This window comes from Mirounga angustirostris, unplaced genomic scaffold, assembly GCF_029215605.1.
Source record: "Mirounga angustirostris isolate CCGP_5_RB_7025 unplaced genomic scaffold, mMirAng1.0.hap1 SCAF_4, whole genome shotgun sequence".
Lineage (NCBI taxonomy): Eukaryota > Metazoa > Chordata > Mammalia > Carnivora > Phocidae > Mirounga > Mirounga angustirostris.
The window spans coordinates 64112422-64135054 of record NW_026991712.1 but is presented as its reverse complement, the minus strand read 5'-3'; the positions used below and the strand labels follow the sequence as shown (position 1 = coordinate 64135054).

The window sequence follows — 22633 nt, the reverse complement described above, 5'->3', positions numbered from 1 at the left end:
AAAAAAAGAGAAAGAAGAAAGAAGAAGAAGAAGAAGAAGAAGAAGAAGAAGAAGAAGAAGAAGAAGAAGAAAAGAAGAAGAAGAAGAAGAAGAAGAAGAAGAAGAAGAAGAAGAAGAAGAAGAAAGAAGAAGAAGAAAGAAGAAAGAAGAAAGAAGAAAGAAGAAAGAAGAAGAAGAAAGAAGAAAGAAGAAAGAAGAAAGAAGAAGAAGAAGAAGAAGAAGAAGAAGAAGAAGAAGAAGAAGAAGAAGAAAAGAAGAAGAAGAAGAAGAAGGTAGCGGGAGGGGAAGAATGAAGCGGGGGAAATCGGAGGGGGAGACGAACCATGAGAGACGATGGACTCTGAAAAACAAACAGGGTTCTAGAGGGGAGGGGGGTGGGAGGATGGGTTAGCCTGGTGGTGGGTATTGAGGAGGGCACATTCTGCATGGAGCACTGGGTGTTATGCACAAACAATGAATCATGGAACACTTCATCTAACTAATGATGTAATGTATGGGGATTAACATAAGAATAAAAAATTAAATAAATAAATAAATAAATAAAATTTAAAAAAATAAACAAACAAACTTAAAAAAATATGCCACACTGGGCCCTACATAGACGAGAATATCTATGAATAGTTATCAGCTCACCAAAAGTGATTTTAATATACTATCAGGATCAAATTTAGGCTAACGATCTGGAAGCCACTAATTTAGGCTATTTAAATCTGGAAACTCACTGGTATCACTCCTCTCAAGTTCCATATTAAATACAGACGAAGAGTAGAATATGCCTGACCCTTGTTTCCTTTTTCCTCTCTTGAGTGTCTGTGCTGGATATGGTCAACTGCCTACTCTCCTTATGGACTTCCTGTACCGCAGGGGCTGGGAAGCTGAAAACTACTTTTTCTTGACTCTCTTGCAACTTTGATTCTGGGTACAGATTTGGAAACGCTGGCAAGATAGGAAGTTAAGAATGAGGCAGAGGCCATCTCCTGCTGTTGCTGCGGCCATGTCAAGGTCACAGAGACGTGACTGTTGAGAGGCAGTTGGGGTTGCCGGACTCAGCACTCCAGTGTCTAGTCACCAGCTTTACAGCCCAAGAGGCAGTTATGGTAACAACAGCGGTGGCTGGAATAGCACAGCAATAGCTTCTGGACCTCTGGGCCATCCCGTGAGGGAGAAGTAAATTCTACTGCATTAAAGCTACTGTGTTTGGGGATCTGTTATGGGTTGAACTGTGTCCCCCCAATTCATATGTTGAAGCCCTAACCCCCAGCACCTCAGAATGTGACCTTATTTGGAACTAGGATTGTTGCAGATGTAATTAAACTGAGGTCACCAGGATGTACTCTCATCCAATATGACTGGTGTCCTAGAGGAAATTCAGTTTGGGAAGATGAAAAAGTTCTAGAGATGCATGGTGCTGATGGTTATGTAATATGAATGTACTTTATGTCACTGAATTGTATATTTAAAATGGTTAAAATGGTACATTTTATGTTGCATATATTGGGGAAATCAGGACACAAAGACACAGAGGGAAGATATGAAGAGGCAAAGATGGCCGTCCCATCTACAAACCCAGGAGACAGGGCTGGGACAGATCCTTCCCTTGCAGCCCTCCAAAGGAACCAGCTCTGCCTACACCTTGATTTCAGTCTTATAGCCTCCAGAATCATGAGACAATAAATTTTTGCTTTTTAAGCCAGCCAGTCTGGTGGTATTTGTTATGATAGCCCTAGCAAACTAATACAGGTCTCTGTTCAATAACTAGACTGTATTTTAATACAGGCCCTAAAAGACCAATCTGAAAATTAAAATAATTGTGGTGTGGCAGTGCTAGCCCCATTTTCCTTGTCAAGTAGTCAACACCAGCAGATTGATGAGAAGGAGCCCAAAATAGCATTTGTAAGTTTTATATTTTCTTAGTCCTTTATGGCTGATTATTATTCCTACCCTAGTTGCATATACTCCTAGGATAGTGACTAGAGCTATTGAGAAATTTCCAAGTGATGTCAACACCCAGTATAAAACCACCTCCCAAAGCTTCCAGGGTGGGTGAGGGGGGGCTCAAAATTAGAAATTCCACTGCCAATTTTTACAGGTATTTAATTTATAAAATGATTGAATTTTTTTATAACAATGAGTCATCTCATCTGTCATGTCATTGAGAGGGGCTGATTATCTAGGGGCCAGACACATGGGGTCACATTATCTCTGCCTTAAAGATGACTACAGCTATATATTACATATAATTGTATAGAATTAATGATAATCTTTTGAAAATACCCCAGGCTACAATAATAAAAGTCAATTAAAATGATCTCTACCTACTGTCCTGTGGAATTTAATTGACTCTTATGTATTATTATCCTGAGACTAACAAAATGAATAATTCTAAATGATTGTCCTCCATGAGGACACAACTGATTTAAAACATTCACTTTTTTAGATTCCATTCTCTGTGACATAAAGTGTGATATTTTATTCTATATCAGTTCCACATGACCTATATTTAACGGCAGGAAATAGAGACTTGTTAAAATAACTGGTATATCCCCTTCTACTGAATTATAATTAATGAAGCATGTGAGTTGTTGCTGAGCACCTATAGATATAATCACCAAGCTCCTTCCTTCCAGGCATTCAGAGAATCAAAGCACGCCTTCAGAGTTATAGTGATGACTAAAATGTGTTCAATGTGAACAATAGTTTTATGCACAGCTGTGACTCTAACCTGTTCTAGAAGCAGAGATAAAATACCTTTCTGCAAAAAGCATATCAGTACTTTAGAAGGCTGTAATTATCTTTCTGGCAGGGAAGTATTTGTGTGGACCAGGGAGGAATGTCATTGCTACTTTGTACCCTGTGGCTCAGCCTTCCAGAGACTAAGGCTTTTACCATTGACTGACAGAGCCATGAGCCCATCCCAGGCCTTACCAGACATCATCAGGGATCTTCCTGCCAGTTTTAACAGTACAACCGTTTGCCAAAAAGTTGGAGCAATTGAGGTTGGCCACTTACCTCTCAGCCCTGAAATCCTAGGTTTCCAAATGAAAGGTATGTCACTCCTTCCCACATCATCAGTTCACTACACTGCATTTCTCCCCCAGAGCCTGCACTGACTCTTCATCACTCCACCACTTCCTTTTCCCTTGTGCCTGCTGGAAGCTTGCTTTCACTGTAAATAAACTTCCTACATTCTCATCTCTTCAGAGAACTCTCTCTTCTCATATTCTTGCCCTGACAGAAATTGGATTTTCTCAAGGACAGATTCTTTTGTGGCTTTCTCTTCTGCCACTCTATCATGGGACCAGAAGGAAAAGAGGTCAGCATTCTCCTGAACTCCCATTTCTCTTTCCCCATCAATCTACTTCTAGAAAAAGCTCATTTGGCCTATGGCATCATGCCATTCCTTGTTTCTTTCCTCTAACTCCTGGGTACTCTCTGAAATTACTCTCCCATGGGCACATTCTGTCTCTTTATCTCTAATCTTGCCATCAGCCAAGGAGATTCATAACTGCTGTGTTGATTCTCTGGTGATTTAGTCCATCCATTCTCGACCACATCAGTCTCGGTGATTTATACTCCACTTTGGCCAAATCCTCCATGACTATCCCCTGATTCTTGTCACCAGCCATAAATGTTCTATACCAGGACTCTTAATCTCAGCCTACAAACTTTGTCAAAAATTTCTTCCTTCCGTTTCCTTGTTGCCCTCAGTCATGCCATATCTGCTTTCAATATAAAGATCCTTATCCCCTTCTTGATTCTTCCATTTGACTCCATCATTCCTCCTAGACTGTTCTCCTTTCCTATCCAGATTTGACACCATGGATGAATACTTGAGCTAGTATTTCATTAGGAACCTCAACTTCCTTGCCATCCTGACCTTTCCGTGGTCCTAACCCAACAAAACCTCAACTGTGTATGAGCACTAAATCTTCCTTTTTTCAACAACCACTTTTATTTGTTCTTACCCCAGTTTTTCTCTTGGTAACTTTCTTCAGTCCCTGTTTCTTCCCTTTCAGTAGATAATTTTGCTTCCTATTCCATATAGAAAATTTAGCCATTAGTTATGATTTCTTTTAAGTTGTTGACTCTCCTCTTTATAATCTTAACTAGACTCACATTTACCTCTTCAGTCATACTGGATAAGGTATCCTTCCTAGTGCTCAAACCCTTTCCTCCATTGATGCATTCTATCCTGTACCATCAATGCCTCATTCCCTAACTTGTTCCTCCCCTCGGCCTACAGACATACCAAAATTGCCTCTTACCCCTTAAAATCCCAAATTTCAAGCAGTCATTGATTCTGCATCTCCTTGTAGTCATTCCTTATTCTCTGCCTCTCTCCTTATTTTAATTTCTAAGAGCAGTAGTCTGCTCTGCTTCTCCCTGTTCTCACCTCCTATTCACGTCTGTCTTTCTCTGTCTTCTGCTCCTGACAATCTAATCCCACATCCCACCATGAGAGTTACCAACACAATTTACATTGCCAAATCCAAAGGAAACCGGTCAGCCCTTTTTCTTGCTGGATATTACTGTACACTTGGCCCCACTAATATTCTCCCTCTTGAAAGTCTCTCATTTCTTCTTTGACTTCGTGTCTATCTTCTGTTTGCTCCATTCTTACTATGTAAGTATTCCTTAAAAAAACACAAACAACCCAAACCAAATACCTCAAGATATCCAAATCTATTTGGATCTATCTACTCCATTGCCCAAGCTAGAAGATTTGGGACTGTCCTTGATTTCTTCCTCCCCATATCCAACCAAGTGCAGAGTCCAGGTGGTTTTGCCTATTGAATATTTTTTTTGAGTACTCTCCTGATCACACTACTCTGGTCCTGACTCAAGGCCTCACAACCTCTTACTTGGACTATTACTGTAGTCTCCTATTGCTCCTCCACCCCATTTACACCTGGTTCCCTTGCTTATATCCTCCAAGTGTACAGCACCACACTAGTCTGAGCTCCTAGCCCTGTACACATCAGACTCCCCACAACCTGGTCTTCCCTCAACCTCTCCAGCATCTTTTATTTCTACTCCCTGTGTTTGTACAATAATAACACTCAACCACTTCAGTTCCCTAAACAGGTATTATGCTGCTTCTTCCCTTTGCTTGCACTGTCCCCTCTGCCTGCAAGTCCCGAGCCTCATCCTGTGCTTGGCTTTCATTGCTCCTGCAGAAAGCTTTATCTGCTCTTGTATTCTTACCCACTGCTCTCCTTTCCTCACAGAGAAGATCTTCTGTGTTTACACTGACCACCTAGTGGTAATGGTGAAATGATATGCCAGTGTGGTTCTCCCCTCCCCATTACACTAATAAGCTCATTAAAGGTGAATATAACTGTGTTACATTCGTGTCTGTTTTTGCAGTTTGAAACACAGTACCTGAAACACTGTTATAGGCACTCAGTAAATAGCCTGAATACAGCTCTCATTCAGTTCAGTTTAGTACTAATGAATTAAGCAAGTGAAAAAGAACGCTTACTTGTACTGGATGTTGGCTTCCTGTAAGAACGCTAACAGGGCTTGGGAACCATTTTGGGGAATATGGACATCAGTAACTGCTCCTTTTGAGACATAGGAGATACTGCTGGGCTGCCACAGGTCCACCTGTAGTGCAGGAACCAACCTATAATTCATATTCCGTGCAGGTGGGGAAAGATCCATGTCACAATGTGAAACATGTCACCTTGTTTATATTCAGAAACACCAAACACATTTTGGATTTAGACTCAATGCTTTCATCAGCAGGGTAAAACTCTTATTTGATTTTGAATTAGGTCTCCAAATTATATCCTATCCATAACAGAATTTGATCATAATTTACAAGTAACAGTTTAAAGACCAATATACATTAAAGCTACAAGGTAAAAATTAGATAAATAGTTTTAAGTATGACTTTGATATTCTTAAAAATTATTATACAAATACTTGAATAAGAGAAAGGAGGATATAAATTCCCTTTTACTTTACTACACAACCGAACTGTGGTAGGTTGGCAACGTGTGGTAACTTTAAGCAGAACACTCGCCAGGTATCTCCTCCTTCCCCAACACATGCCTTTTACCAATTCTCACTCTGCCTTCACATGGCTGTAGAAACATCCCTTTCTCAGGTTGGACTTTTCAGCTAGGGTTGTCTCCTTGTCAAGAGTTCTTGGAGCAACTTGTGCTTCTTTCATTCCCTAATTTCAGCTTATCAGAATGTAGGCTCCATTTGGTCACCACCTCATTCCAAGTGCCCAGAATGGTGCCTTGTGTCCATCAGCAGCTCACTGTTGCGTACGTGGAGACCCCATGTAATGTTCACTATCCGTTCACCTCATGTTCAGTGTTGTGCAGGAAGGCAGGAGCCAGCTGTGTCTATGCGTCTTACTGTAGTGTTCCCAGTGCCTTCACAACCAGTAGCTAGTGCTCTGCATTCACTGAAGGAATTACTGAACTCGGCTGGGAGGGAAGAGAGCCCTCTCTTCTGTACAAGCCTAGAGCTACAATTTTCGATTAGGCCCACTTTGCCTTTACAGTTGTGTAAGTCTCTGTGTTTGGGACTCTTCTCTTCCTGCATTTCCAGCCTTAGTCTGTTACAGGGCCTTGGTCTCTGATCTGATAAGATTCAGTTACTTGATCCTCACTTAGGTGTCAGGGTCTGCATTCTGTTAGGGAACTCTAGAAGACCAAAAATACTTTGTGACTCAAGGAAATAACACCTCTGGTGGTATAATTTAATCCTGAACAGGGTAGAGAAGCATTTGTTTTGGGGACAAATGTTTTTTTTTTTCAAGCAGCTGACTCCTCCTCTAAGTTGCAGGGGCTAATCTGACTCAGCTAATGTGCTAGTCCAACAATAATAGAAAAACAGAAGTGTGGGGCTGGAAGGGATGCTGAGAGGTCATTTGAGCCATCTGTCAGCCCTTGGGCAAGGATACATGTAGGACTGAACAAACCTGTCCCCAGTAGATGTATCCAAACCACATCTTGTAAGTATCCAAAAGAGGAGAGTTGACAACATCCTCATGTAACTCATAACCACATTTAAGAAGACTGCAGATGTTTTTCCTGATCCCTTACACTGCAGCACAGCTTCATTTTTTCTTGTTCCATTTTTCAGTAAGGGATGGCTGGTTTCTTGCCTCTGTTAGATAAAGTACATTGGTATCTTTCACTTTTCTTTACTCCCTCGTTAGGTTTTCTGAACCTTTAATCATCTTTGAGACCTGCCTCTAGACACATTACAGAGAGAGTTTTTTGATATTAAGGTTTGCTGCCATCCCTTAATGCCAGTGGAGATGAGGATGTAGTGCTATATTTGGAGGGTAGAGAGCCATAAGAGCCTCAAATGATATGAAGAGCCAGTCTGGAAATTAGTTTAGGTGTCATTTTCTAGGGTGCATGCTAAAATAAGAATCCTCATCCTGTAGAAGAGAGTAGCTTCCCTGTAGGGAGGTTCCATGGGAGTGACATACCTCACAGCCTGACCTGGAGAGGGCTTCCTAGGAAACAGGCCATCAGACTAAGCAGTTGGTCTATAGGAAACTAACAAAAATAATTTACAAAATCGGGAATTGTATTCTGTTGTGATATTAGGAAAGTAAGTTAAAATGAATTATCAACTTTTCTTAGGTAAAATTTTGGGGAAAGGGTACTTGGATACATAATATGGGTATTTCAGTCTGGGTGACAGGCACAGGCCTGTATCAAGATATAGGGGACAGTAATACTCATGTGAGATTTGTAAAGTGCCCCTACTTTATAGGTATTTCTGATCTTTTCAATAATGACTCCAGGTAGGAGTTAATGGTAGATATGTTTAAAGAATGAGGGCGCCTGGATGGCTCAGTCCATTAAACGTCTGCCTTCAGTTCAGGTTTTAGGTCATGATCCTGGGGTCCTGGGATCCAGTCCCACATCGGGCTCCCTGATCAGCGGGGAGCCTGCTTCTTCCTTTACCCCTCCCTCCTGTTTGTGACCTCTCTCTCAAATAAATAAATAAAATTTTTTTAAAAAAAATAAAGAATGAGGGGCACCTGGGTGGCTTAGTCAGTTAAGTGTCTGCCTTTGGTTCAGGTCATGATCCCAGGGTCCTGAGATGGAGCCCTGAGTCGGGCTCCCTGCTGAGCAGGGAGCCTGCTTCTCCCTCTCTTTCTGCTGCTCCCCCTGCTTGTGCTCTCTCTCTCAAATAAATAAAATCTTAAAAAAAAATAAAGAATGGAAGACTCAGATTCATAGAGCAAAGTCAGATTTCCAAGGATGCACAGCACCAAAATGGTAACACAGGATGTGCCTAACTCTAATGCCCATATTTATTGCCTGGGTAAGTGTCTTTAGGATCTTCTGAGAAAATAAGCAACTTCCAACTTCTTGACTTAGTGTTTGAGGAGGTCTGGTTGGCAGGTCTCACATTCTGGTTCTTTCCTGTCAGGGGCTATTCACCCTATAAATTAATATGCAGGTATTTCAAAGTTTATATCAGCCCACTCTGGTCTGGTTACCATCATTTCCTTCGGGCCTGATCACATCTGGATGAGGTGATAAACTATCTTTGAATGGCAAAGCTCGGTGACACTTTATGATGCTGACAACAAAGGATCAGTAATCTTGTCAGGATGGTCTCAGGTTGTGTGCCAACTACTGCAGGTCTTTGCTGTAAACAGCCATCGGATATTCCAGGGAAAGGAGGCTCCTTTCCAGAAACTTCCGGCCATGGAAGCTGGTGGTTGTTCCCATGTTTTCCTTTCTTCAGAATGATTACCAGTCCCATGCAGGCAGATCTATTTAAGAGGTGGAGGCAATATAGAAGCATCCGGGTGACTCAGTCGGTTAAGTGTCTGACTCTTGATTTCGGCTCTCAGGTCTTGATCTCAGGGTTGTGAGTTCAAGCCCCACATTGAACTCCATGCTAGCCGTGGAGCCTAGTTAAAAAAAAAAAAAATAGAGGTGGAGGCAATTTCGTGCGTGGTCAAGAGCATGAACTTTGGAATCTGAAGGACCTGAGCTGGAATGCTAGCTCTGGTAGTATTGGCTGTGTGACTTGAGGGGAGGTTTTAACATTTCTGAGCCTCAAATTCCTCATCTGTACTGTGAAGATAATTAAAAAACCTACCTACAGACTTTTCTGTAGGATGAGTTGGAAAAATAGAAGTAAAACACACAGCAGAGAGTCTGGCACATAGTGAGATCTTAAATATTAGCTATTTGTTTTTTTTCTTCTTCTTTTTGAAAAGCATATAAAAAAAAGCTGGAAGCAGTAAAGATAAAGTTCTACTTTGAGTGTTTCTGAGTAAAATGAAGACTATGATTAGATGATGCCCTTATTCAGACATTAAAACCTATAGACAGCTTTAAGGAGGAGAGGAACCAATAAATAAACCAAGAATATGAGCAAAGCTGGAATGTTTCCTAACACAAAGCCAAACAGCTGGATTTGAAGGCACTGTAGCCTGCTGGCTAATTCCCTGGACTCTAGAGTCTGACTTCCTACGATTAAATTCAGGCTCTCCACCGATAGCATCTGTGTGATATAGGATGAATTGCTTCATCTCTTTGGGCCTCACTTTCTTCATCTGTAAAATGAAGATGATAATTACACTTCCTGGTTGTTATTTTTATGGGATTATAGAGACTATAGAAAATGCAGTCATTAAGAGCATAAATTTCGGAACTCAAGACAGGATGAGTTTGAATCCCAGTTTTGCTGCGTGTTAGCTGCGTCACTCTGGGGAACTTACTTTATTTCTCTGTGCTTGTTTCCTCACTTATAAAATGGAGTTATAAAAACTATATATTTTATAGATTTGTTAGGCTTAAATTAGTCAATACCTATAAAATGCTTTATTTTATTTTTTTAAGATTTTATTTATTTGAAAGAGAGAGAGAGAGAGATCACAAGTGGGGGTGGGGCTGTAGAGGGAGAAGCAGGCTCCCTGCCCCATCAGGGAGTCTGATGCAGGACTCGATCCCAGGACCCTGGGATCATGACTGGAGCCGAAGGCAGATGCTTAACCAACTGAGCCACCCAGGCGCCCCTATAAAATGCTTTCAACAGCACCTGGTGAACAGGGGTCATTCATTAAATGATAAATGATTCAAAATTCAAAAATAATTTCTTTGCAATGAAAAACTATCATATTTTAGTCTGGCACTAATTTCATAGCTCTTCTGGTCCTTGTGCTGTGTTTACTTATTGGCCTGGTCCAGCCTTCATGAAGCATCCACCTGTCTTTTAGGCCCATGGCTGATTACATACCTGGTTCAGGTATCAGTGGAGGTGCAGTCAGTGTCCCCCAGCAGTTTCAGAGTGAGACCTAGCTGTGGATATGGGAAGACATCTGGTGTTTCTTCAGCTTGGGAACAGATGGCCTGCCTCCCAGCTGCTTGAAGTAACACAGAAACATGAGAGAGGAGAGTCCTACTCTATATTTACTCTTACTTTTTGTTGGTTTGGAAAAGTATTAAGCACTTATGTGCCACATAACAGGTTTCTAAGTAAGAAACCTCCATATCAAATTTGTAGTCAACTAGTGTTTAATTTACATAATCATATTAATTACATACTAGCACACATAAAATCTTAATGCACAGAAAAGTAGCCTCTCTTATTTACCCTTAAAATTGTCTTTCTGTTCTGAATCCATTTAACCTTCTTGTATCTTCTTTTAGGATCTTTATCTATGACCTTTTGAGAAGCTTTTCTGACACCCAAGTTTAGGTCAAGTACCTTTGTTATCTGCTTTCATGGAACTTTTCATTACATCTCATTTTTATAGTTATTATATTAGTTTCCTAGGGCTGCTATAATGAATTTCTTTTTTTTAAGATTTTATTTATTTATTTGACAGAGAGAGACACACAGCGAGAGAGGGAACACAAGCAGGGGGAGTGGGAGAGGGAGAAGCAGGCTTCCCACGGAGCAGGGAGCCCGATGCGGGGCTTGATCCTAGAACCCTGGGATCATGACCTGAGCTGAAGGCATGCTTAACCGACTGAGCCACACAGGCGCCCCTGCTATAATGAATTTCAACATCTCAGATGGGTCAAAACAACAGAGATATATTCTCACACAGTTCTGGAGGCCAGAAGTCCAAGATCCAGGTGTTGACAGGCAGTACTCCCTCTGAAGCCTCCAGAGGAGATCCTTCCTTGCATCTTCCAGCTTCTGGTGGTTTCAGGCATTCCTTGGCTTGTGGCCACATCACTTCAATCTCCATTTACATCTTTATATGGTCTTCTCATCTGTGTCTGTGGCTTCTCCTCTTCCATGTCTTCTAAGGATACTCGTCATTGGATTTAGGACCTATCTGGGTAATTCTGGATGCTCTCATCTGAGATCCTTAAGTATATCTGAAAACTCTTTTTTCAAATTAGGCCATGTTCACAAGTTCTAGGGGTTAGGGCATAGATATACATTTTGGGTGGCTACCACTCAACCTATTGCAATTGTCATATCAATATCTGTTTTCCTAATATCTTCATGAGAGCAGAAACTGTGAAATTCTTCCTGTCCACCCATATCCCTAGTGCTTAGAACCATGCATGGCACAGAAAGGCACTAAATATTCTGTAGATGGAATAAATGAAATCACCCATTTTTTCTCTTTCATCTTTCTTCAAATATGTGCTCTCTCCAAAACTGTTCCAGAGCATTTCTAGATTCCTAATTCTAGTTCCTCTTACCAAGAAATTGGTAAGGTAGTCCACTTCAATTTGTCCACTCATCCCACTTCTCAACTCACAAGTCTTTATTTTTTTTAAAGATTTTATTTACTTATTTGAGAGAGAGAGAGAAAAAAAGAGAGCATGAGAGTGGGGAGGAGCAGAGTGAGAGGGAGAAGCAGACACCCTGATGAGTAAGGGAGCCCGATACAGGACTCGATCCCAGGACCCTGGGATTATGACCTGAGCTGAAGGCAGATTTTTAACCAACAGAGTCACCCAGGTGCCCCCAATTCACAGGTCTTTAAATTTTAAATTTTCATTACATTTAAGTGTAATCTTAGAATATGCTGCTCCTTAGGTCATAGTACTACATACTTTTCTGATGACTGAAGTAGCCCTTTAGCAACATAGTTAAAGAAATACTTATATTTTATGGTTATTATTTGTCTTTGCTCTACTTCTTATGACTTATTAACATTTCAGATACCAGGGGACTGCTGGAAGGGAAACATAGCCAGAGAATATGGTCTCCTACAAGCCAAATTAAAAAAAAAAAACAAAAAACAAAACCAAAGGCATTTGGTAGATGTTAAAATTCTGGGACTTGTTTTACCTAGCTTCATCCTCTCTCTCTTACAAAATGCTAAGTTATCACTTCCCTAAAGCACAGACCCAACAAATACAACAAAGTCTTCAGAAATTTAGGCAACTCTTGTTGATTCACCATTAAAGAAAGATGAAAATATACTATTAACTAATTAGGGGTTAAAATACTCATAAAAATTAGTGGAGGCCCAACAGGGGGATAAAATAAGCCCAAATGAAAGCGTTGTTTGTAAATTTCAATATAATAGAAATTAATACTACTAACATGAGTACTAGTCATCAGAAAAACATCATTCCTTTGAAATTAGATAAACGTGGGAAGGCCTGGTGAAGCTCTGTTTTTGTGTTCAAGTTTTCCCTCTAATTCTCTTCAAGGCTCCCTCTCTGTCATAATTGGATAGTAAGTTTCATTTATTCAGTAAGTGGAAAAGAAAATGATTTTTAACCTTTCCCTGAACTATTAAATTGGTACATTCACCAATTTTAAAGGATTATTAAAGCCCATCAAAGACTCTTGGAATATATGGGTAGTCAAAAAAGATTTAATTTATTTGCTTGTTTCAAGAAGGGGGTAATCTCAGAAAGATGGTGTTAGAATTTATAGGATTTGGGCTTGTGTTAGGTGATTTTGTGTAGGGTAAAGGAACTGGGATTTTTCTTTGATTGAAAGCTTCCAGAATAAGGGGAATTCCATCACTGGATATCTTGATAATTTTATCTAGAAGGTGAAAGAACAATTGGGGCTATAATTGATAAAGAAGCAATATCAGCAAAAAAAAAGTGGGGGGAGGTTTTATCATTTTTCTGGTTTGGACCATTTTTTTTGTCTTTGTTTAGACATGATCACAGTGGTCTTGTTTTTATCTTATTTCATGAAGAATACAGAATGGTCTTGTCTGGTGTTGGCACTCTGTAAAGCGGTTTAACAAGAGAACACCAAGGTCTAGCTCTTAGTGCCAGGCTGGCTCCTCGCTGCCAGAGCTGCTTTTCCTTATCTCAGGATGATCACTATTTTACTAAGGTCATGTGATAACTAATGGAATGCCAAATGAGGGGTGGGCACTCCGCATTATCCGTGATTTGAGTAGTAGGGCCATTGGGATTATGGAATGAAGGATGTAGACTTGTGATGGTCTACCCAGGAGGAATTGGGAACTCAATGACATCTGACATTGGCACCCTGCATCTTTCTGTAGTACCTGCATAGCACCACCCTTTTCATATAAAAGAGTTGATACTACTTAATTTGTGCCCTCTATGTGAACATTTAAAGACTTATAAATACTAAGGAAAGGTTCCTAACTGCTACACTAGAGACTGAGAATTTTACAGCCACTCAGGAAACTTATTAGATCAGGGCAATATTATTTCATTATATTTTGCTAGCTTAAAATACTTCTATACTTAAGAATTGAGTTAGCATTTTTAGCCTCACTTTGTAGATGGATAAAAATAATCAGAGATCATCTGATGCATCACTTGAATATCCATTAATAAGGACATTTGAAGACAAGAGCCTCTGGGTTGCATCTCATCAAGTAAAGAAATTTCCCTCCACTTTCTATTGATGATTTATGGTTTTAACATAGATGATTTTTTCACAATATTTGATTGCTAGATTCAGAAGTATTTCATTTGGTGTACTAAACAACAGTATGTTAATGCATTTACATTAAATTTTTTTTTTGGCTATTTTCTGGAGTTTAACACCCAGTGAAAATCACTTCAGAACTTGTTATGCATTTCTTTTTTCAGATGGTAGCTCAAGAATTCTATGTATCACAAAAATCAAACAAAACTCCTATGTGACTTAGTGAAAAAATAATCTAACAGGAAATAAAAGAAATAACTTCTTTCTGGTTCTGTGTAAAATTTGCTATGTCACATTTCAGAGACTTAATTTTCTTAATTACAAATAAAGGGCTTGAACTACATTATTTCCAAGTTCCCCTTAAACTCTATAATTCTGCCAGACTCACTGTGCTTTTCTGAATATAAAATTTTACATTTTCCTAGGAAAATCTCTTTCAAGGTCACCCACATTTTCCTTCTGACTCAACATTTTGCACTAGTATCATCTTTCAGTGACCCGTTATATTGACTTATTAGGTCAGTACTGAAAATAATACATAAAGCAAGATAGCTATTCAATTTTTAAAAAGTTACTTTCAACCCCTTTACTGAAAGCATTTTTCCAAAGCAGTTAGAAGATGATAAAATAATTATTTTCTTCCACATTCCTTGCTAGCTGATGAAAAGACCAGTGAGGAACCCTCAAAGTAGAGGGCCAGATGATCAAGTGACTGATCATCATCCTTTGAACAACCCAGAGGATCTGGAGATTGTTCTGTCTCTCTGTTGTTTATGAGAACAGGCTGATTTCTAAAAATCAGCTATGGTAACTACCCCACACCCATTCACTCTTTACTGAGCACCTACAGTGTCTCAGCCATCAAGCTATATGCTGAGGATACAATAATGAGTAAGACACAACTTGGCCCTCAAGGACGAAGCAGACATTACATGCTCAGTCTATAAAGGGAAACACACTAAGGCTGTTTAATTACACCTGGGAAGTAGTTTGAGAAAAGTTTCTCAGGAGAGGTGTTACCTATATATAATACTGAATGATGAGTAGAAGTTAGCCTGGAAAAGCTGAAGAGAAGTGGGAGTAAAAGGCATCATTCAGAGACTTCCATATAAAGGTGGTTTGTGTCAGGAACGAGAGATGTTGAAGTTTACCTGAGCCCTGTGATCCTGGCAAATAATAATCCCACTGCCCCTCTGTATTTTAGAATGGCTTACTCTAAGGAACCATCATCCCCATATAACTTAGAAAAGACTCACAGATTCCCTCTATGTTTACCTATGACAAGCTCAGATATGGACCCTCAGATTCCCATTCTTTGTCTCATAATTAGCTGAATTGTTTGTCCCCATTGATCAATCTGAACAAAATGCCTGTTACTTCAACGAGTGTTAATTAAGCTTTTCTCTTTCCACCAGGTCCCTGAATTTTTATCCACCTTCAATTGCCACGGCCCCTCTGTAACAGCCCTTCCTGAGCATCAGCTGACTTCATAGTGAAACATCCTTTGTCTATACTGTCTGATCAAGGCCCTCCAGCTTTCAGCCCACTTCCCCATACCTGGTACTGTCTAGCCTTGTTCACTCTTCCGCATGAAAGAAAAGCCCCTTTCTGTCTGACTTCTGAGACTTGTACATCTTAAGGTTGACATGTTTACCCTTTTGCAGTAGTCTTTTTTCCTGCACTTGCAATAATCCTTTGGATAAAGTCTCTCCTTACCTAACTCTGAATTTCTTTTTTATTTGACAACACTATACAAAATCATGCTCATGATTTATTTGGAGAATTGGAAGTAAAGAAGTAGTTCTTTAACCAACTCCTATGTAATGGAGCTGACATGAATAATGAGTTGATAGTGTTGTTTAGGGGTACTCAATGAACTAATCATTGGATGAAGTCTGCTCCTTGATAAGTCCCAGCCATGTATGCCTGTCTTCCCGTTAGCTTTTCCTCCCCAGCTTTACTGAGATATATAACATTGTATAAGTTTAAAGCATACAACTTGTTGATTTGATACACTTATGCATTGCTCCATTATGTCACTTAATTACCATTTCTTTGTTTAAGATCTAGTCTCTTAGGAACATTTCATAAAATGTAGTACTGTTAACAATAACCAAAATGCTACACATTACATACCCCAAATTTATCTGATAACTGGAAATTTGTATGCTTTGACCAACATCTCCCAAATTCCTCTACACCAAGTCCCTGAAAACCACCATTCTACTCTGTTTCTTCAGTGTTTGGCTTTTTAAGATTCCACATAGAAGTGAGATCATACGGTATTTGTCTTTCCCCATCTGACTTATTTCACTTAGCGTAATACCCTCAAGGTCCAGTCATGTCGTAAATGGCAAGATTTCCTTCTTTCTCATGATTTAATAATATGGCATTGTAAATATATATTCTACATTTTTTGACCCATTCATCTGCTGACAGACACTTAGGTTGTTTCTACATCTTGACTATTGTACATAATGCTGCAATAAACACGAGAGTGCAGGTATCTTTCTGAGATCATTTTTTATTTTCTTTGGATATATACCTAAGAAGTGGGGTTGCTGGATCATATGGTAGTTCTATTGTTAATTTTGAGGAACCTCCATACTGCTTTCCATGATAGCCATTCCAATATGCATTCCCACTAATAGTGCATGTGTGTTCCCTTTTCTCTACATCCTTGCCAACATTTGTTATCTCTGTGTGAGGTGATATCTCATTGTGGTTTTAACTTATTCTTCCTGTCAGCTTTTCAGTGCCTAGGTCTTACTATGAATGTGTAGTCAAGCTAAGCAGATATCTCCAGAAATAGAGAGACCAGAAAACAGAAATACCAGAAAATAGAAAAGAGGAATTCAGGGGAAAGAGAGATAATGCAGGGAAGAGAGAAGACAGAAGTCAAAGAAACTGTAACTAATAAGAGCAATGAATGTTTCTGAGGTAAGAGAAGGTATTATATCCAAGAAACAAGAGCACACTTATGTTCATTGCAGCATTATTTATAATATCCAAGATATGGAGGCAACACGATTGTCCATCAATTGATGAATGGATAAAGAAGATGTGGTTTGGTAAAGTGGCATGGTACAAAATTAATACCCAGATATTGGTAGGATTCCTATACAGGAATAACAAAGTCACAGAGAGAGAAACTAAAAAAAAACCCTCACTATTTACAATTGTACCAAAAATAAAAAAAAATACCTAGGACTAAATTTAACCAAAGAGGTGAAAGACCTGCACTCTGAAAACTATAAAACACTGATGAAAGAAATTGAAGATGACACAAATGAAAAGATATTCCTCTCTCTCTTTGCAGATGACATGATACTTTATGTGGAAAACCAAAAAGTCTCCACTCCCAAATTACTAGAACTCATACAGTAATTCAGCAATGTGGCAGAATACAAAATCAATGCACAGAAATCAGTTGTTTTCTATACACTAACAATGTAACTGTAGAAAGGGAAATAAGGAATCAATTCCATTTACAATAGCACCAAAACCCATAAGATACCTAGAAATAAATCTAACCAAAGAGGTAAAGGATCTATACTCTAGAAAATACAGAACACTTTTGAAAGAAGTTGAGGAAGACGCAAAAAGATGGGAAAAGGTTCCGTGCTCATGGATTGGAAGAATAAACTTTGTTAAAATGTCTACACTGCCTAAGCAATCTACACTTTCAAAGCCATCCCTATTAAAATGCCATTGGCATTTTTCAAAGAGCTGGAACAAACAATCCTAAAATTTGTATGGAACCAGAAAAGACCCAAGGGAATGTTGAAAAAGAAAAACAAAGCTGGGGGCGTCATGTTGCCTGACTTCATGCTATATTATAAAGCTGTGATCACCAAGATAGCATGGTATTGGCACAAAAACAGACACATAGATCAATGGAATAGAATAGAGACTCCAGAAATGGACCCTCAATTCTATGGCCAACTAATTTTTGACAAATCAGGAAAGACTTAACTGTAGAGAACAAACTGATGGTTATTGGAGGGAAGGTGGGGAGGGGGATGGGTTAAATAGGGGATGGGTATTAAGGAGAGCACTTGTGATGAGCATTAGGTGTTGTATGTAAGTGATGAATCACTAAATTCTATACCTGAAATTAATATTACACAAATTACTAGAACTCATACAGCAATTCAGTAATGTGGCAGGATACAAAATCAATACACTGTATGTTAACTACCTAGAATTTAAATAAAAACTTGAAAAAGAAAAAAAAAGAAAATGTGACATCAAAATGTACTTTGTTGAGGGGAGAAAATTTAGTTTTTGAGTGCGTTCAAATTAACTTGCTATCAACTTAAAATAGAGTGTTACATATTAGGCTACTTTGTGTGAGCCTCATGATAATGACAAAACAAAAACCTATAGGAGAAACACAAAAGATAAGAAAGAATTTAAGCATAACACTTAAGAAAGTCATTAAACCACAAAGGAAGAGAGCAAAAGAAGAAGAAAGAAACATAGAGGAACAAAACAGCTAGAAAACAGTTAACAAAAAAAAATGGCAATAAGTACACACCTATTAGTAATTACTTTAAATGAAAATGGACTAAATTCTCTAATCAAAAAACCTAGAGTGGCTGAAAGGATAAAACAAGGAGATCCATCTAGATGCTGCATAAAATAAACCCACTTTAAGTGTAATGAAACACAAGCCTGAAAGTGAAAGAATGGAAAAAGATGTTCCACACAAATGGAAACCAAAGGAGATCTGGGGTAACTATACTTATATCAGGCAAAATAAAATTTAAAACAAAGATTGTAATAAAAGACATTGCATAATGAAGAGGTCAGTTTAACAAAGGATGTAACATTTGTAAATATTTATGCACCCACACTTAAAGCACCTAAATATATAAAGCAAATATTAACAGACCTAAAGGGAGAAATTGACACAATACAATAATAATGGGGGGCTTTAATAGCACACTTATATCAATGGATAGATCACCCAGACAGAAAATCAATAAGGAAACATTGGCTTTAAATGACACATTAGACCAGAATATACATATCATATATATAACATGTTATATTATGTCATATATGTATGTTTATTTATAACATTCTCCAGGAGATATGTAAGGTCACTGAAAAACTATAAATTTAAGATTGCAATCATATCAAGCATTTTTTTCTGATCACATAATATGAACTTAGAAATCAATTGAAAGAAGAGAACTGGAAAAATCACAAATATGTAGATTTAAAAAACATGGTACTAAACAACCAATGGGTCAATAAAGATGTCAAAGGAGAAATAAAATTATACCTTGAGATATGAAAATGGAAACACAATTTACCAAAATTGATGGAAAGCAGCAAAAGCAGTTCTAAGGAAGAAGTTCATAGCAATACAGGCCTACCTTAAGAACCAAGAAATATCTCAAACAATCTATCTTTATACCTAAAGGAACTAGAAAAAATAACAAGAACAAAGCTCAAAGTTAGAAGGGAAGGAAAGAACAAAGATCAGAGTGGAGATACATAAAGAATAAAAGGAAAACAGAAAAAAAAAAATCAGTGAGGCTAAGACCTGGTCCTTGAAAAGATAAAACGGACGAAATTTTAGTTAGACTCACCAGGAATAAAGAAAAAAAGAGGGGTTAAATAACGTCAGAAATGAGAAAGGAGAGATTATAACACATACCATAGAAATACAAAGGATTGTAAGAGACTACTCTGAATAATTACACACCAAAAACCTAGAAGAAATAGATAAAATTCTAGAAACATGCAACCTTCTATGTACTGAATCATTAAGAAAAATAAAATCCAAATTGATTATTAGTAGTGAGATTGAATCATTAATCAAAAACCTTCCAACAAACAAAAGTCCAGAACCAGATAGCTTCATGGTGAATTCTACCAAACATTTAAAGAAGATTTAATACCTATCCTTCTCCAGCAATTCCAAAAATCTGGAGTAGGGGGCACTTTGTAGCTCATTTTAGTTAATTAACTAAATAGCAAAATGAGTAAAGACATTGTAAAAAAAAAAAAAGAAAAGAAAAGAAAATTACTGGTCAATATGTTATTTCAACATCCCTAAATCAATCAATGTGATCAATTACATTAATAAAAACTAAAAATCATATCACATCAATAGATGCAGAGAGAGCATTTGATAAAAACTCTCAAGAACATGGGTATAGAGGAAATGTACCTCAATATAATAAAGGCCATAAGTGACAAACCCACAGCTAACATGATAGTCAATGGTGAAAAGCTAAAAGGTTTTCCTGTAAGATCAGGAACAAAATAAGGGTGCCCACTCTCACCACTTTTATTTAACACGGTATTGGAAATTCTAACCAATTAGACAAGATTTTTTGTCAATTAGACAAAATTTCTTATCTTGTCTCTTTCTTAGACAAGAAAGAGAAATAAAAGGCATCCACATTGCAAAGGAAGAAGCAAAACTGTCATTATTTGCAGAAGACATGATTTTATATATGAAAACCCTATAGACTTAAAAAAACATGTTGGAAATAATAAATTCAGTAAAGATGCATAGTACAAAATCAACACACAAGAAACTCTTGTGTTTCTATACAATAACAACAAACTATCAGAAAGAGAATTTAAAAAAAAAAAGAAGAAAGAGAATTTAAGAGAACAATTTTATTGCCAATTGCAAACAACTGAAACAGAATATTATGAAAACCTATATGCCAACAAATTAGACCGCTTAGAAGAAATGGATAAATTCCTGGAAACATAACCCACCAAAACTAAAGCAGGAAGAAACAGAAAATTTTAACAGAACAATTACCACCAATGAAATTGAATCAGTAATAAAAAAAAAAAAAAAAAAAAAAAACTACCAAAACCAAAGTCCACGACCAGCTAGCTTCATAGGTGAATTCTATCAAACATTTAAAGAAAAGTTAAAACCTTTTCCTCTCAAACTATTCCCAAAAATACAAGAGGAAGGAAAACTTCAAATTCATTCTATGAGGTATCACCCTGATACCAAAACCAGATAAAGACATGATAAAAAAAGGAACTATATGCCACTATCTCTCATGAATACTGATAGAAAAACTTTCAACAAAATATTAGCAAACTAAGTCCAACAATACATTAAAAAAATAATTCACCATGATAAAGTGGGATTTATTCCTGGGATACAAGTATGGTTCAATATTCACAAAGCAATCAACAATATGCATCACATCAATAAGACAAAGGATAAAAACCATACGGTCATCTCAGTAGATGCAGAAAAGCATTTGACAAAGTATGACATCCACTCATGATAAAAACCCTTTGCAGGGGGGTGGGGGGATGGGTTAGCCTGGTGATGGGTATTAAAGAGGGCACGTACTGCATGGAGCACTGGGTGTTATACGCAAACAATGAATCATGGAACACTACATCAAAAACTAATGATGTAATGTATGGTGATTAACATAACAATTAAAAAACCCTTTGCAAAGTATTTCTAGAGGGAACATATCTCAACGTAATAAAGACCTTATATAAAAAACCCGCAGCCAATATCATACTTGATGGTGAAAACAGAGCTTTTCCTTAGGTTAGGAATGAGACAAGGATGTCCACTCTCACCACTTTATTCAACACAATACTGGAAGTCCTAGTGACAACAATCAGACAACATAAAGAAATAAAAGGCATCCAAATTGGTAAGGAAGAAGTAAAACTCTCACTATTTGCAGATGACATGATACTATATATCAAAAACCTTAAAGACTCCACCAAAAAACTACTAAAACTAATAAATGAATTCAGTAAAGTTGTAGGATACAAAATCAATGTACAGAATTCTGTTACATTCCTATACACTAATAATGAAGTAAAAAATGAAATTAAGAAAACAACTCCATTTATATTACACCAAAAACAATAAAATATCTAGGAATAAACTTAACAAAGGAGGTGGAAGACCTGTACTCTGAAAACTATAAAACATTGATGAAAGAAATTCAAGATGATACAAAGAAATGGAAAGACATTTCATGCTCAGAGGTTGGGAGAAAAAATACTGTGTATACTACCCAAAGCAATCTATAATTTAATGCAATTGCTGTCAAAATACAAACAGAATTTTTCATAGAACTAGAACAAACAATTCTAAAATTTATATGGAAACACAAAGGCCTTGAATAGCCAAAACAATCTTGAAAAAGAAAAACAAAACTGGAAGTATTACAATTCCAGACTTAAAGTTATATTACAAAGCAGTCATCATTAAAATAGTATGGTACTGGCATAAAAATAGACACAGGGATCAATGGAATAGAACAGAAAACCCAGAAATAAACCCACAATTACATGGTCAATTAATCTTTGACAAAGGAGGACAGAATACACAATGGGAAAAAGACTGTCTTTTCAACAAATGGTGCTGGGAAAACTAGACAACCACATGCAAATGAAACTGGACCACTTCCTTTCAGCATACACAAAAATAAACTCAAAATGGACTGAAGACCTAAATGTGAGACCTGAATCCATAAAAATCCTTGAAGAGAACATAGGCAGTAATCTCTCTGACATCGGCTGTAGCAACATTTTTCTAGATATGTCTCTTGAGGCAAGGGAAATAAAAGTGAAAATAAATTATTGTGACTACATCAAAATAAAAAGTACACAGCAAAGAAAACAATCAAAACAAAAACAACCTGCTGAGTGGGAGAAGATATTTGCAAATGACATATCTGATAAAGGGTTAGTATCCAAAATCTATAAAGAACTGATACAATTCAATACCCAAAAGAAAAATAATCCAATTTAAAAATGG

At 37.7% G+C, this 22633-nt stretch overlaps 1 protein-coding gene across 1 annotated transcript in view; it reads right to left on the bottom strand.

Annotated features, from left to right (window-relative positions):
- CPA6 (carboxypeptidase A6) overlaps positions 1 to 22633 on the bottom strand; it is a 354654-nt gene that overhangs the window by 104017 nt on the left and 228004 nt on the right. Inside the window, exon 3 of the mRNA XM_064587448.1 lies at positions 5483 to 5607. Within this exon, the coding sequence (XP_064443518.1) occupies positions 5483 to 5607 (125 nt within the window). The remainder of the gene's footprint in view (positions 1 to 5482; positions 5608 to 22633) is intronic.